The sequence below is a fragment of the Formica exsecta genome, unplaced genomic scaffold (assembly GCF_003651465.1).
Source record: "Formica exsecta isolate Colony F162 unplaced genomic scaffold, ASM365146v1 scaffold144, whole genome shotgun sequence".
Classification (NCBI taxonomy): domain Eukaryota; kingdom Metazoa; phylum Arthropoda; class Insecta; order Hymenoptera; family Formicidae; genus Formica; species Formica exsecta.
The window spans coordinates 60383-75510 of NW_021848768.1; the positions used below are offsets into that span (position 1 = coordinate 60383).

Consider the following 15128-nt stretch of genomic DNA (forward strand, 5'->3'; position numbering starts at 1 on the left):
ATATAAATAAAAAATATTAAATAAAATATATATACATATGTATGTGTATATGTGGTATAAAAGTGATGTTATTAATAGCTACATATATGCGTGCCTTTTTTATGTTTAATTTAAGTGTAAATAGATCATTTTTTTCATTACGCTTAAATAGTGAAACAGGTTTACGCGCCGGCCAAAACGAAACTTTTTTACCATGCCGTTTTATTTACACATGGTATGTGTATTTGTGACGCCAACTCTAAGAGTTGAAAATATAATAGATACCTTGTAGTTAGAAATATAACTGAGAGACTGAGAAAGAAAAATTATGAGCCTTAACCAGTGCATAATATATAATGTGATATTTGGAGGGATTTTTACACTTTCCCTTAAGTGCGTTTCGATGATCTTAGAATAACACAGATAGCGTAATAATCTTTAATATTTAAAGGACACATGTTGAATAATATGTGGGGTATTCGTAACATAATCCTATGGATGTAAAAAGACTTTGTCGTTTGTCAGACCTCTGATTATCGAAAATATTTTATCATTGTATAAATTTTAATTCGTAAATAATTTATATGATCCATATAATTATATTTTAAGATAAGTTTTATTTTATTTTTCAGTTATTGCTTGCCAATTGCAAATTGCCAATTTTTAAAAATTTGACATAGAACTTGAGAAAAATAATCGCTATATTAAACGATAATTATATTTCTCCGCATTAACTCGATTTAACTTCTGTGTTATTCTACGATACAACCGCGATTAGATCGCGATTTTCTGTGACTGTTACTGATTATTTAATTTATTAACTTAATTTCTGTCATAGTGGTAAAAATATAGATGGGAGTAACTCGTTAAAAGAAAATATTTTGAGAATCTTTTGGTCATATTGTAATTTAATAACGTAAACCGTATATTTATTAAGAATCATCTCTTGCTTATTTTACATTATGATTATTAATTGTAATTATAAATGATGATTATAGAAATTTATATAGAAATGTGTATGTATGAGATTATAACACACATTATTGATTTCTTGTCTTTTTATATCCGAAAGAAGTAGAATTTTACTTTTAGCGCAATAATTTCTTATTTTGCAGATTCATTTTGTACATTATTTATTTTTGTACACATACAAAGAGAGAAAGAGAGAGAGTTTGTATGTTATATTTATTATTGTAAAACGTAATTTAACCATCTATAATTTACCACGCGAGCACACATATGTATGAATGTATCTATTTGTATACCTGTATGTTTGTACTTATACCTTTTTACAAAAAGAGGAGAAACAATGCGAGATTATCGCATACTTCCTACTCAGATGTAGTGACGCTTAAATCAATAGCGAAGTAAGATGAAGGAGACGTATTACTTTGTACGTCTCTTTAGAATTAATTGAATCTTTTATTTCAGAAAAAAAGATACGGAATAAAAAGATATTTTTTCAGCCATTTATCGACGATTTTTTCTTTCTATACTTCGCAACATTCGAGGCTTATCTTGGTAACATTTTCTACCCTTTGTTCCTTTCTGAGTCCTTTACGATATTATATGCGACATTAGTAGACGGTATCGCATTTTATGAATATGTATAAGAAACAGCTCTCTCTCCCAGTCTATAACACGCAAAATCGAATTGTAGAAACTGTAGAATTCTTAAACGATTCACGAGAAGACTGGGAATACAATGCGAGCGAAGGGTGAGCTTTGCGTCAATTACGATCGATTATATATAATTATGCTGTTCGTGTGCTACTTCAACTTTAAATCGTAAATCTTAGTCTACGGGTAATAATACGAGATTCTCTTTACATATTAAAATGAGAAACTGAAATAATAATATTGTTACACTTAGAGAAAATTTGACTTAAATTTAACATATATCGCATGTCCCAAACGGTGCACACAAATTTTAGTGTTAATTTAATATAATATGGATATGTTAAATGGTGACAGTAATACTATGTTAATATTTCAATACAAAATTAATGCAAACTTTATAGTAATTTGAAATAAATTTTGTAAAATCAACATATTTTTAATGATAAAATTAACTTGGAAAAATATTATTGACGGTCTGCAGTCACTCCCACTCCTATTGTAGAATAAAATCAACATTATTTTCTGTAAATTTTAACAGATAAAGCCACTAATAATACAGAACATATATATTGTAGAAAATTAAAAATATGTGCACATTGTGTTATTTTGACATTTTTTTCAGTTGTTTTAATAATTTAACATTTAAGTTGTAAATATGTTAAATTAACACGTGAATTAAATATTTATTACAAAAATTTTAACCGGCATATTTTTTAATGACAAAACAAATTTTCCAACAGTAGAGATAAAATTAAAATCTTCTAATTTTCATCATAAATCAGCAGTTATTAATATATTGTCACTCTTTTTGAAGAAAACACAAATTTTCCAACAGTGTACATATAGTTTTAACGGCAATACAATAATTAATATGTTTTTATTATTTTGATTAAAAATCTTTACTTGGATATTATATTTAACACACTATTTATCATTGTCTTTTATATTATTTTGATAAAAGATAAGAAATTATGAGGGATACAATTAGACTGTTGTTTTTCATTTTATGATGCGTTAAATATTCGAGTTATATTATTTTATTACGTATCTCTTATATAAAGTATCGACTCCTCCAATAAAAAGTGGCTCGTTTAATATCTTTTTTAGAATTATACAAAAAATTATAAAAAATGTTAGAGCATTGATTTAATTGATATAAAATGTAAGACATTATATTCTCGTCAAAAATCCTTTTTATATCGAAGTAAGGGATAGAATAGGGGATCTACACCTTGGAAAAAGATGCAAATCTTAGTTTAATAAGTTGCACCAAAAAAATCCTTGAAATATTCTTTCTTTAAGGAACTTCCTAGAAGTTTGAATAAAAATACCTGGAAGTTCAGGGAATTTTCAAGAAATCTTTTTACAAGATCTGAGTAGACACCCTGTAAAATGATGTTACTTGGCTGGTGGTATTTTGGGACACTTTGTATATCGCGTTTACGCTCTGAGGAGGGTTGTAATCAGAGCAGCGAGGGTAGTTGCGGGTAGTACAGGCGCAGACGCGAGCTGCCTGGTGAACGAACGGCGGCTTACGAGGGTTCGCTTGGCAATCAATGGCATAGCAGGGTTGCTCAAGACACCGTCTCCAACTACAATTGGTGGGATACGCGTAGAAATCACCGTTTCTTCTCTGCGGATCTTCCGAAGTAAGGATTGTACGGAATAACTGGTGATCTTGGTCGAGCATCTCGGGCGATGACAGATCGTGCCGTTGATTAATTACGTCGTAAGTTCTCGCAATAATCGGGTTAATTGTATATGACGTGCGAAAGTGGGTGAAGCGGCCAGAGTGAGACCGCGATCCCATGTGACGATGTGACATTACCATCGTGACATCAATCTCGGTGACAGATCGTCGAATTGAACGGAAGGTGTCGGTCGGGATCATCGGGTGGACCATGAACCATGGATACGTTGCAGGTCGAAGACGGCGCGACTTCGGAAGAGAGACGTAAGGAAGGTAAGTGCACGGTCTTATCGAGAGAGAACTCGATTTACATATTTTACAAGCTCGATGAAATCCGGGAGTGGATTTCTCGCACGATTTCGCTTTCGGAGCGTTTTACATTCTATTTATATGTATTATTGTTGTCAGTTATCGCGTACAAGATGAGCCGGTTTCTTCGGATGATATCGATAATTTAATTATTTCGTCTTTTACTTTAAATAACCAACTGCAAGTTCATCAAATTCCAAGTTTTGTTAAAATAATTATATCAAAATTTGTATATTTCTCTCGAAACTGATTTTACACATTACTTTCGAAGTGAAAATTTATTATTTTGGTTTGTCATACATATATATATATATATATATATATATATATATATATATATATATATATATATATATATATATATATATATATATATATATATATATATATATATATATATATATATATATATATATATATATATATATATATATATATATATATATATATATATATATATATATATATATATATATATATATATATGTATGACAAACCAAAATAATAAATTTTCACTTCGAAAGTAATGTGTAAAATCAGTTTCGAGAGAAATATACAAATTTTGATATAATTATTTTAACAAAACTTGGAATTTGATGAACTTGCAGTTGGTTATTTAAAGTAAAAGACGAAATAATTAAATTATCGATATCATCCGAAGAAACCGGCTCATCTTGTACGCGATAACTGACAACAATAATACATATAAATAGAATGTAAAACGCTCCGAAAGCGAAATCGTGCGAGAAATCCACTCCCGGATTTCATCGAGCTTGTAAAATATGTAAATCGAGTTCTCTCTCGATAAGACCGTGCACTTACCTTCCTTACGTCTCTCTTCCGAAGTCGCGCCGTCTTCGACCTGCAACGTATCCATGGTTCATGGTCCACCCGATGATCCCGACCGACACCTTCCGTTCAATTCGACGATCTGTCACCGAGATTGATGTCACGATGGTAATGTCACATCGTCACATGGGATCGCGGTCTCACTCTGGCCGCTTCACCCACTTTCGCACGTCATATACAATTAACCCGATTATTGCGAGAACTTACGACGTAATTAATCAACGGCACGATCTGTCATCGCCGGAGATGCTCGACCAAGATCACCAGTTATTCCGTACAATCCTTACTTCGGAAGATCCGCAGAGAAGAAACGGTGATTTCTACGCGTATCCCACCAATTGTAGTTGGAGACGGTGTCTTGAGCAACCCTGCTATGCCATTGATTGCCAAGCGAACCCTCGTAAGCCGCCGTTCGTTCACCAGGCAGCTCGCGTCTGCGCCTGTACTACCCGCAACTACCCTCGCTGCTCTGATTACAACCCTCCTCAGAGCGTAAACGCGATATACAAAGTGTCCCAAAATACCACCAGCCAAGTAACATCATTTTACAGGGTGTCTACTCAGATCTTGTAAAAAGATTTCTTGAAAATTCCCTGAACTTCCAGGTATTTTTATTCAAACTTCTAGGAAGTTCCTTAAAGAAAGAATATTTCAAGGATTTTTTTGGTGCAACTTATTAAACTAAGATTTGCATCTTTTTCCAAGGTGTAGATCCCCTATTCTATCCCTTACTTCGATATAAAAAGGATTTTTGACGAGAATATAATGTCTTACATTTTATATCAATTAAATCAATGCTCTAACATTTTTTATAATTTTTTGTATAATTCTAAAAAAGATATTAAACGAGCCACTTTTTATTGGAGGAGTCGATACTTTATATAAGAGATACGTAATAAAATAATATAACTCGAATATTTAACGCATCATAAAATGAAAAACAACAGTCTAATTGTATCCCTCATAATTTCTTATCTTTTATCAAAATAATATAAAAGACAATGATAAATAGTGTGTTAAATATAATATCCAAGTAAAGATTTTTAATCAAAATAATAAAAACATATTAATTATTGTATTGCCGTTAAAACTATATGTACACTGTTGGAAAATTTGTGTTTTCTTCAAAAAGAGTGACAATATATTAATAACTGCTGATTTATGATGAAAATTAGAAGATTTTAATTTTATCTCTACTGTTGGAAAATTTGTTTTGTCATTAAAAAATATGCCGGTTAAAATTTTTGTAATAAATATTTAATTCACGTGTTAATTTAACATATTTACAACTTAAATGTTAAATTATTAAAACAACTGAAAAAAATGTCAAAATAACACAATGTGCACATATTTTTAATTTTCTACAATATATATGTTCTGTATTATTAGTGGCTTTATCTGTTAAAATTTACAGAAAATAATGTTGATTTTATTCTACAATAGGAGTGGGAGTGACTGCAGACCGTCAATAATATTTTTCCAAGTTAATTTTATCATTAAAAATATGTTGATTTTACAAAATTTATTTCAAATTACTATAAAGTTTGCATTAATTTTGTATTGAAATATTAACATAGTATTACTGTCACCATTTAACATATCCATATTATATTAAATTAACACTAAAATTTGTGTGCACCGTTTGGGACATGCGATATATGTTAAATTTAAGTCAAATTTTCTCTAAGTGTAACAATATTATTATTTCAGTTTCTCATTTTAATATGTAAAGAGAATCTCGTATTATTACCCGTAGACTAAGATTTACGATTTAAAGTTGAAGTAGCACACGAACAGCATAATTATATATAATCGATCGTAATTGACGCAAAGCTCACCCTTCGCTCGCATTGTATTCCCAGTCTTCTCGTGAATCGTTTAAGAATTCTACAGTTTCTACAATTCGATTTTGCGTGTTATAGACTGGGAGAGAGAGCTGTTTCTTATACATATTCATAAAATGCGATACCGTCTACTAATGTCGCATATAATATCGTAAAGGACTCAGAAAGGAACAAAGGGTAGAAAATGTTACCAAGATAAGCCTCGAATGTTGCGAAGTATAGAAAGAAAAAATCGTCGATAAATGGCTGAAAAAATATCTTTTTATTCCGTATCTTTTTTTCTGAAATAAAAGATTCAATTAATTCTAAAGAGACGTACAAAGTAATACGTCTCCTTCATCTTACTTCGCTATTGATTTAAGCGTCACTACATCTGAGTAGGAAGTATGCGATAATCTCGCATTGTTTCTCCTCTTTTTGTAAAAAGGTATAAGTACAAACATACAGGTATACAAATAGATACATTCATACATATGTGTGCTCGCGTGGTAAATTATAGATGGTTAAATTACGTTTTACAATAATAAATATAACATACAAACTCTCTCTCTTTCTCTCTTTGTATGTGTACAAAAATAAATAATGTACAAAATGAATCTGCAAAATAAGAAATTATTGCGCTAAAAGTAAAATTCTACTTCTTTCGGATATAAAAAGACAAGAAATCAATAATGTGTGTTATAATCTCATACATACACATTTCTATATAAATTTCTATAATCATCATTTATAATTACAATTAATAATCATAATGTAAAATAAGCAAGAGATGATTCTTAATAAATATACGGTTTACGTTATTAAATTACAATATGACCAAAAGATTCTCAAAATATTTTCTTTTAACGAGTTACTCCCATCTATATTTTTACCACTATGACAGAAATTAAGTTAATAAATTAAATAATCAGTAACAGTCACAGAAAATCGCGATCTAATCGCGGTTGTATCGTAGAATAACACAGAAGTTAAATCGAGTTAATGCGGAGAAATATAATTATCGTTTAATATAGCGATTATTTTTCTCAAGTTCTATGTCAAATTTTTAAAAATTGGCAATTTGCAATTGGCAAGCAATAACTGAAAAATAAAATAAAACTTATCTTAAAATATAATTATATGGATCATATAAATTATTTACGAATTAAAATTTATACAATGATAAAATATTTTCGATAATCAGAGGTCTGACAAACGACAAAGTCTTTTTACATCCATAGGATTATGTTACGAATACCCCACATATTATTCAACATGTGTCCTTTAAATATTAAAGATTATTACGCTATCTGTGTTATTCTAAGATCATCGAAACGCACTTAAGGGAAAGTGTAAAAATCCCTCCAAATATCACATTATATATTATGCACTGGTTAAGGCTCATAATTTTTCTTTCTCAGTCTCTCAGTTATATTTCTAACTACAAGGTATCTATTATATTTTCAACTCTTAGAGTTGGCGTCACAAATACACATACCATGTGTAAATAAAACGGCATGGTAAAAAAGTTTCGTTTTGGCCGGCGCGTAAACCTGTTTCACTATTTAAGCGTAATGAAAAAAATGATCTATTTACACTTAAATTAAACATAAAAAAGGCACGCATATATGTAGCTATTAATAACATCACTTTTATACCACATATACACATACATATGTATATATATTTTATTTAATATTTTTACTATGTCTATGGTCTAGATATACTATGTCTATGTATGAAACTTACCGGACATAAACTACGAGGATTTATGCAGACGGGAAACTCGATCAAATCTTTTTTTAACGCCTGTGGAGTAAACAAGAAGCGACAGCCAATCGCGGACAGCGGTCGATTATGATTTGCTGTTGCCAACTATATCAAGTAAATTATAGCGTTTTCGAATATAGCAGGTTTAATCGCTCTCAAAGCGATTAATGACATCATTGCATTATCTCTGCCAATAAAAAGCTTGAATTCATAGTAAAATATAGTGATTAATTAAACCGGGTTGGGTTAAAACTTTCCCAAAGTTAGCCCCCCCACTTTGAAATTTTTTTTTTATCAATCGATTGGTGGTTGATTGGTAATGTTTGGTATCACATTAAAAAAGTTTGGTAGTTTCCCGTTTTTTGACAAAATCGTAAACAAATTTTTGACCTTTTTTTAGCCCCCCCACTTTGACTTTTAGAAATTTTTTTTTTACCAATCGTTTAATGGTTGATTGCTAATGTTTGGTATCGCATTAGCTAATAATTTTACATATACAGCCAGATTTTGCAATTCGGCTCTTAAAAATTTATAAGGCCCATTCTACAATAAGCCGTATGTCGTTAGTCGTAAGCAAATTGATCAATCACAATCAAATATTCTCGGAATAATCGACTGTCATTGGTCAATTTGCTAACGACTAAAGCCCGTATCAGACTATGCATTGAGATTGATGTTTGACCAATCAGGACAAGGAAATTTTAGTTCCTTCTAGTCTGATTGGTCAAATTTCAATCTTTAATACGTAGTCTGATCTGGGCTTAACGACATACTACTTATTGTAGAACGAGCCTTATGGTGCATCGCCAATGCTCAAATGTCATAAAGCCCGTATCAGACTACGCATTAAAAATTGAAAATTAAAGATTAAAGATTGGAATTTGACTAATGAGAACAAAAAGGACTAAAATTTCTTTATTCTGAGTGGTCAAATTTCAATCTTGAATCTTGAATCTCAATCTTTAATGCATAGTCTGTAGTTTGATACGGGCTTAAGGCCAATATTACATTTGTCGTGCGACAAACTTTTTAAGCATATTGGTTGGCTGAAAAATAGAAAGTTTCTTGAGTCTCTAGAAATTAGCTAATCAATGCGCTTAAAAAGTTTGTCGTACGACAAATGTAATATCGGCTTAAGGCCTGTTCTACAATGTATGTATGTATGTATGTATGTATGTATGCATGTATGTATGTATGTATGTATGTATGTATGTATGTATGTATGTATGTATGCATGTATGTATGTATGTATGTACGTATGTATGTATGTATGTATGTATGTTAATACCATGTTTAGATTTAATTTTTATGATATACTGATAAATATTAATGGCCGCGTTTAACAGAGAAAACGCTCACTTAAGATTGTATTAAGGCCGTATTACATTACGGATTGTGGGCGATTGGGATTACGGTTGTAAGTCACAAATTGACCAATGACAGTCAATTATTCCGAGAATATTCGATTGTGATTGGTCAATTTGCTTACGACTAACGACATACGGCTTATTGTAGAACGGGTTTTAGGGCCACCGCACAAGCTTTTCTGTAATGCATTACGTTACGTTAAGTACTGATTCTAAACCTAAACTCGTACGTAATCTTAAACTTCAGTCAACGCACATGGTCAATTTCTTAACGTTTAGGGCTTAAATTACCTATTGTAGACCGGCACTAATGCATTACGGAAAAGCTTGTGCGGTGGCCCTAAGAAATACATCAAAACAAGTTTCATAAAAAATATTAATTTTTCGAGATGTAGAACGAAGACTACGAATTTCACCACATCTGTATCTAAAGTGCAGCTAACAGCAGAACATGGGGAATATTTCGTGGTGGCACACTGGCCGCGTGACAAGGAAAGATGATTGCGTCATCTTTGTCTCTCTTGCACCGCATGTGTAGTAACGTCCGTGAAGGCACAAATATGCACAAATACCGATATGTTGAGCACACACATATGCGATTGTGGGTAATAATGTCAAACAAGGAGCGACAATCGCGTGCTATCCTTGTTCCTCTAGCGTATCACTTTACGGCTGAAATATGGCCTGAGGGCCACCGCACAAGCTTTTCCGTAATGCATTACGTTACGTTAAGTACTGATTCTAAACCTAAACTCGTACGTAATCTTAAGCGGGGAGCACACACTTTTGCATAAGCGCATAAATAAGCATAAGGAATTTGATTGGTCAATTTCCTTATGCATAAGGAAATGGACCAATCAATTTTCTTATGGTTATTATTATGCGCTAATGCAAAAGTGTGTGCTCCCCGTTTAAAGCTTATCACACACAAATTGACATAACTGCATATGCATAGCATTTGCGCTTATGCAAAAGAGTGTGCTCCCCGTTATAACCTATAAAGTAACCTGCACTATACGACTTGGTACTTAATACACATATTTTATTCGATGATACTTTTTTCAGGTACGTGATAAAGCGAGATGTGTGCAAAATACTTCATCTTTTTCGCTATCACCCTTGTTTGCTGCATACTTGCTAGAATATATTACCTGATATTTGTCAAACGCGATAAGCCCGTAGAAAGGTCCCGTCTGGCCGATCTGGCTAAAACGATGATATTAGGATCCGGTAGACACACAGCCGAGATGCTGCGGATCGTTAGGTATTTGAATTTCGAGAATTATTCGCCCAGAGTGTACATTTGTGCTCTGACGGATAAGCTCAGTGTGGAGAAGGTCAGGGACCTGGAAGATGGCAATGAGGATTACAAAATTATAGAGATTTACAGAAGTCGGGAAGTTCGACAATCGTACTTCACTTCTATTTGGACCACTGTGTTCGCCATCCTCAACTGTCTTTCAATCTTATGGAGGAAAAATCCGGAACTTATTTTATGCAACAGTTCTGGCACTTGTGTTCCTTTGTGCGTCATAGCATTTTTATTTAAAGCGCTATGTATCACGCAAAGCGTTATTGTATTTGTAGAAAGCTTCTGCTGAGTCAAAAGCTTTTCGTTAACAAGAAAGATCTTGTATTATTTAGCTAATCACGTCATTGTACAATGGGTGTACTTAAGTAAACCTATGTATAGCAGAAGCATCCTCTTATATGCAAAGCTTTCTTTTTTTTGTTTAAATTATAATCATTTATAATTATTACACATCTCAGATGTGTATGTATATATGTGTGATTTATAGGAAATGACTCATAGCGCTCCTATGATAACAATACCCTGGGAATTGCTAGCAAAAGAATTGGAACATATACCCATGGAAATAAAACTACATTTGACACCCATAATAAATGTGCTATATACATCTAACAAACAATTGTAAATAAAATCTAATTAACAATATTATCTCTACATATACAAAATATTAAATATATTTATTTTAATATAAGTTTTCTTTTTACAAGAGCTTCAGAAGCATGGATAAATAATTCAATAACAAGAGTAGAAGCTTGTTTAGACCGCACATGGGAACTATTGAACTCAGGCTACTGGAAAGATGTTCCAATAGGATATAGATATTGTTATTCTCTGTGTGTCGCTCTAAAGGTATAAAAAATATATTATTAATTTTTAACCAATTATATATTTTTTCTTAAAAAACTTATACTTATTTATAAAAATTTCTTTTGGGGTGATTGATATATTTAGGCAGTATTATTAGAAATTCAATATGAAATCAATGTTGAAAGCTTCAATGATAAAGAGGAGAAGAAAAAGACTGTATTAAAGAAAATTATTAACCAAATTGATAAAGGCATTCTACTAGGTGCACCACTTCCTAGTGTACCAAATTTATTGACAACTATTGCTACAAAACTAAACAGCTATTGCACTGGTAAAAATATCTTCATAAGAAAATTTATACTCTAATATAATAATAAATCACACATACATTAATCCGTTGCAATTTTTAAAAGGATTTATTTTCTGAAATTTTAATAGAGGGCTCTAGCATTATAAATCTGGAAGAAATTTCAATCACTCACAAGGAGAGTGATTTAATCTCTAATTATCCGGATAGATATTTTGAGAGACCTTCGATGCAGACATTTTACAATAAAATTTTTGTGCCCAAACTTCCGGCCATATTAACAGGTTTGATTCATAATTAATATAAATTATAAATTTAGCTAAGATCCACAAAATAACTAATACTTCGTTTTATATTGTAATTTGTGTCGTGAGACAAAAGTTTGGAGTATATTTATTATGAAAGTAGTATAAGATATCTAGCAGTTTATGATATCAAAAAGTTATCAAAAGAAGATATTAAGAATATTAATCTTATATATTTTATTATAGATTGTATGAATCACTGGAAAGCACTAACATTATGGAAAAATCCTAATTACTTAAATAAGATCGCAGGGTCTCGGACAGTACCGATCGAAATTGGATATAGTTATACTGAGGAAGATTGGACTCAACATCTTGTCAATTTCTCTGAATTTTTACAAAAGCACGTTATTGCGAATAATAGTGAAGTCGGCTATTTAGCGCAGCATCAATTATTTGAACAGGTATAATATTATAATTTACGATGCATTCTATACATAATCCTGCTTTATAAAATTACAATCTGGAAATCGATCTTAGATACCAGAATTAAAGGAGGATTTTGAAGTGCCGGAATATTGCTGTTTCTCGGATAATGAGGATAAAGATATGGAATCATCAGACGTTGACATAAATGCCTGGTTTGGACCTGTTGGTACAGTGTCTCCTTTGCACTTTGATCCGAAAAATAATCTGCTCTCACAGGTAAAAAAATACTTGCGATTAAAATTACTCGAGTTACATTATATTATATATTCTAAGAGAGCTTCTTCCATCTCAGCGTTTTCGAATGTAGCAGGTTTAATCGCTCTCAGAGCGATTAATAACGTCATTGCATTGTCTCTGCCAATAAAAGGCTTGAATTCATAGTAAAATATAGTGATTAATTAAACTGGGTTGGGTTAACCCGTTCATTCGAAAACGCTATCAGTTCTGTGTATAAAATATATTTCATATATATATATATATATATAATAATTTTTTCTCAGATATTTGGTTATAAAAGAGTTATCTTATATTCTCCGATTGAGACAGATAATCTGTATCCCTATGATACCAAATTACTTAACAATACTGCGCAAGTAGATCCGGTGAGGCCAGATTATGATAAGTGGCCAAATTTTCGTAAAGCTGATGGCATGACGTTCCATTTGAAACCTGGAGAAATGCTATATATTCCACCAAAATGGTGGCATCACGTGACCGCTCTTACTCCTAGTTTTTCGATCAGTTTCTGGTGGAATTAATTTTTAAATAAAATTAAAATAAAACTTTTTTTATCAAAAAATTTATTCGTTACAGCACCTAGTATAAAAATTCCAGCGATCGCAGCCGATCATAATCAATCACCATTTACTTTGTACGATTTTTTAGACCGATTCTTGCAAAATCGATTATTTGATTCCGATTTCTTAAGAGAATCGATTTTCATGATTCGATTCAGAATCGATTCTTTTAAGAGAATCGGACATCCCTACTATGACTACGTTTACACGTCACCCTTAATCGGGTTTAATAACATTCGTAGTTCGAAGGCTGGCCAATCACAGTCATTCCATTCTTCAGAGGAATAGCTGTGATTGGCCAGTTTCACAACTACGGATGTTACTAAACCCGATTAAGGGCCAATTTCACCAAGTCCGGTTAGATTAACCGACGGTTGTAATTAGCAGGGTGGCCAACAGAAAATAGAGGTGAAGGAAAACCAAGTATTCATATCATTTCAGTTGGAACCCTGCTAATTTTAATCGTCGGTTCATCTAACCGAGCTTGGTGAAATTGGCCCTAAGGGTGCCGTGTAACAGAGCTCTATGATTATTTTCTTTAAACTCGTCGCATAATTAACGTTTGCGTAAATATAACCAGCGAAACGTATCGCGACACGATACAATCATCTCAAATTGATCGACACAATCGATCGATTGGTCGAGATCGGCGTCGATCTATATACTTAACGCACGGAGCGCAAAATTGTATCATTTTTATATAATATTATATATATTGGCTCTTAAATTATCTTTATAATATTGTACGTAATAATTAATTAGATTTAATGCATTGCTAATTTTTTGAATTAAAATAATTAAGAGTTTATATTAATGGAGAGCAAACCTGTCTTCAAATTTATCTCTGTAATTGAATTAAGAGTTACTAGCTTTCTAGATATTAATCTCTCTCTCTCTCTTTCTCTCTCTCTCCCTGCCTGCCTGCCTCCCTGCCTCCCTCCCTCCCTCCCTCTCTCTCTCTCTCTCATGAAATTTTTAAAGAGTTTATGATCAATAGATATTTTCTAAATAAATCTCATTCAGTATTCGATATTAGATCAATATTGATATAGATCTGAAGATTCAAAAAAAAAAATGTTCAAGAATGAAGTTGGTAGTAAAAAAAGCTACACACCACATCTAAAGCCCGAATCACACTAGCGGCTCGCGGCTGCGATTGCGTTTGTGATTGTGATTTGCTACGCTCTAATCATACTTGCAATTGGTGATTTCTGATTGGCTGAAGCAATGGCAACCGCAAGCCGCTAGTGTGATTCGGGTTTAAGATCTAAGATCCCTTTAATGAAAAAAATCATGAAACGCCCGAAGTGCGTGTTTGGAGTCGAAATATATCGGGCGTATTGTTGCCGCTTTTCCGCGTGTTTGATTGGCGGTCGATGATGCGTCGATGAGAGGTGTGAACGTTTTATCGAGTTTAGTTCGGTGTTTGACAGTTTGGTGTGACAGTTCGGTGACAGTTTGGTGACACTATGTACATCGTGAGCGGAGTTAGTAAATATTCGTAGTAGAAATATACTTAAAGTATATTTAAAAATGCGTGTCTGATTGATGGTCGATGATGTAAATCGAATGTGGTCGAACGAATGTTATCGAGTTAATTCGACAGTTTGGTGACAGTTCGGTGACATTTCGTGAGTGATTAGTATTAAATGTTATAGTATATTGATATTTATTTGTGAATATATTAAATTAAGTTAATATAGAGAGAAAGAGAAAGAAGAAAAGACAAATGAGAGAGAGAGAGAGAGAGAGAGAGAGAGGGGG

The 15128-nt window shown here is 32.3% G+C and overlaps 2 protein-coding genes across 10 annotated transcripts in view; one reads left to right on the forward strand and one right to left on the reverse strand.

Moving 5' to 3' along the window:
- Positions 1–4679, reverse strand: part of LOC115246268 (putative thiamine transporter SLC35F3) — a 31645-nt gene extending 26966 nt beyond the window's left edge. For all 5 annotated transcript variants that reach the window (XM_029824985.1, XM_029824988.1, XM_029824984.1 and 2 more), the window contains exon 1: positions 4421–4679. In XM_029824985.1, coding sequence (XP_029680845.1) covers positions 4421–4475 — 55 coding nt within the window. In that variant the 5' untranslated portion in view covers positions 4476–4679. The remainder of the gene's footprint in view (positions 1–4420) is intronic.
- A 5683-nt stretch (positions 4680–10362) lies between these two features.
- LOC115246270 (bifunctional peptidase and arginyl-hydroxylase JMJD5-like) lies at positions 10363–13359 on the forward strand. Of its 5 annotated transcripts, none has more exons than XM_029824991.1 (8): positions 10363–10472; positions 11207–11340; positions 11427–11568; positions 11671–11857; positions 11965–12117; positions 12325–12542; positions 12619–12783; positions 13068–13359. In XM_029824991.1, the coding sequence occupies exons 2-8, from the start codon at positions 11210–11212 to the stop codon at positions 13323–13325; spliced, it is 1254 nt and encodes a 417-aa protein (XP_029680851.1). In that variant the 5' UTR covers positions 10363–10472; positions 11207–11209; the 3' UTR covers positions 13326–13359. The 5 variants fall into 5 exon arrangements, with proteins under 5 accessions (XP_029680851.1, XP_029680853.1, XP_029680852.1 ...); XM_029824993.1 differs by having other exon boundaries at positions 10373–10431; XM_029824992.1 differs by lacking the exon at positions 10363–10472 and adding an exon at positions 10479–10671.
- The last annotated feature ends 1769 nt before the right edge of the window (positions 13360–15128 follow it).

What these genes read in the sequence shown, in the direction of transcription:
- LOC115246270 (XM_029824990.1), top strand. Translation starts at nt 10,876, where the DNA reads ATGGAGGAAAAATCCGGAACTTATTTTATGCAACAGTTCTGGCACTTG. An exon ending in AGCATCAATTATTTGAACAG is followed by an intron (nt 12,543 to 12,618) that starts GTATAATATTAT and finishes AATCGATCTTAG; the next exon opens with ATACCAGAATTAAAGGAGGA. An exon ending in AAAATAATCTGCTCTCACAG is followed by an intron (nt 12,784 to 13,067) that starts GTAAAAAAATAC and finishes ATTTTTTCTCAG; the next exon opens with ATATTTGGTTATAAAAGAGT.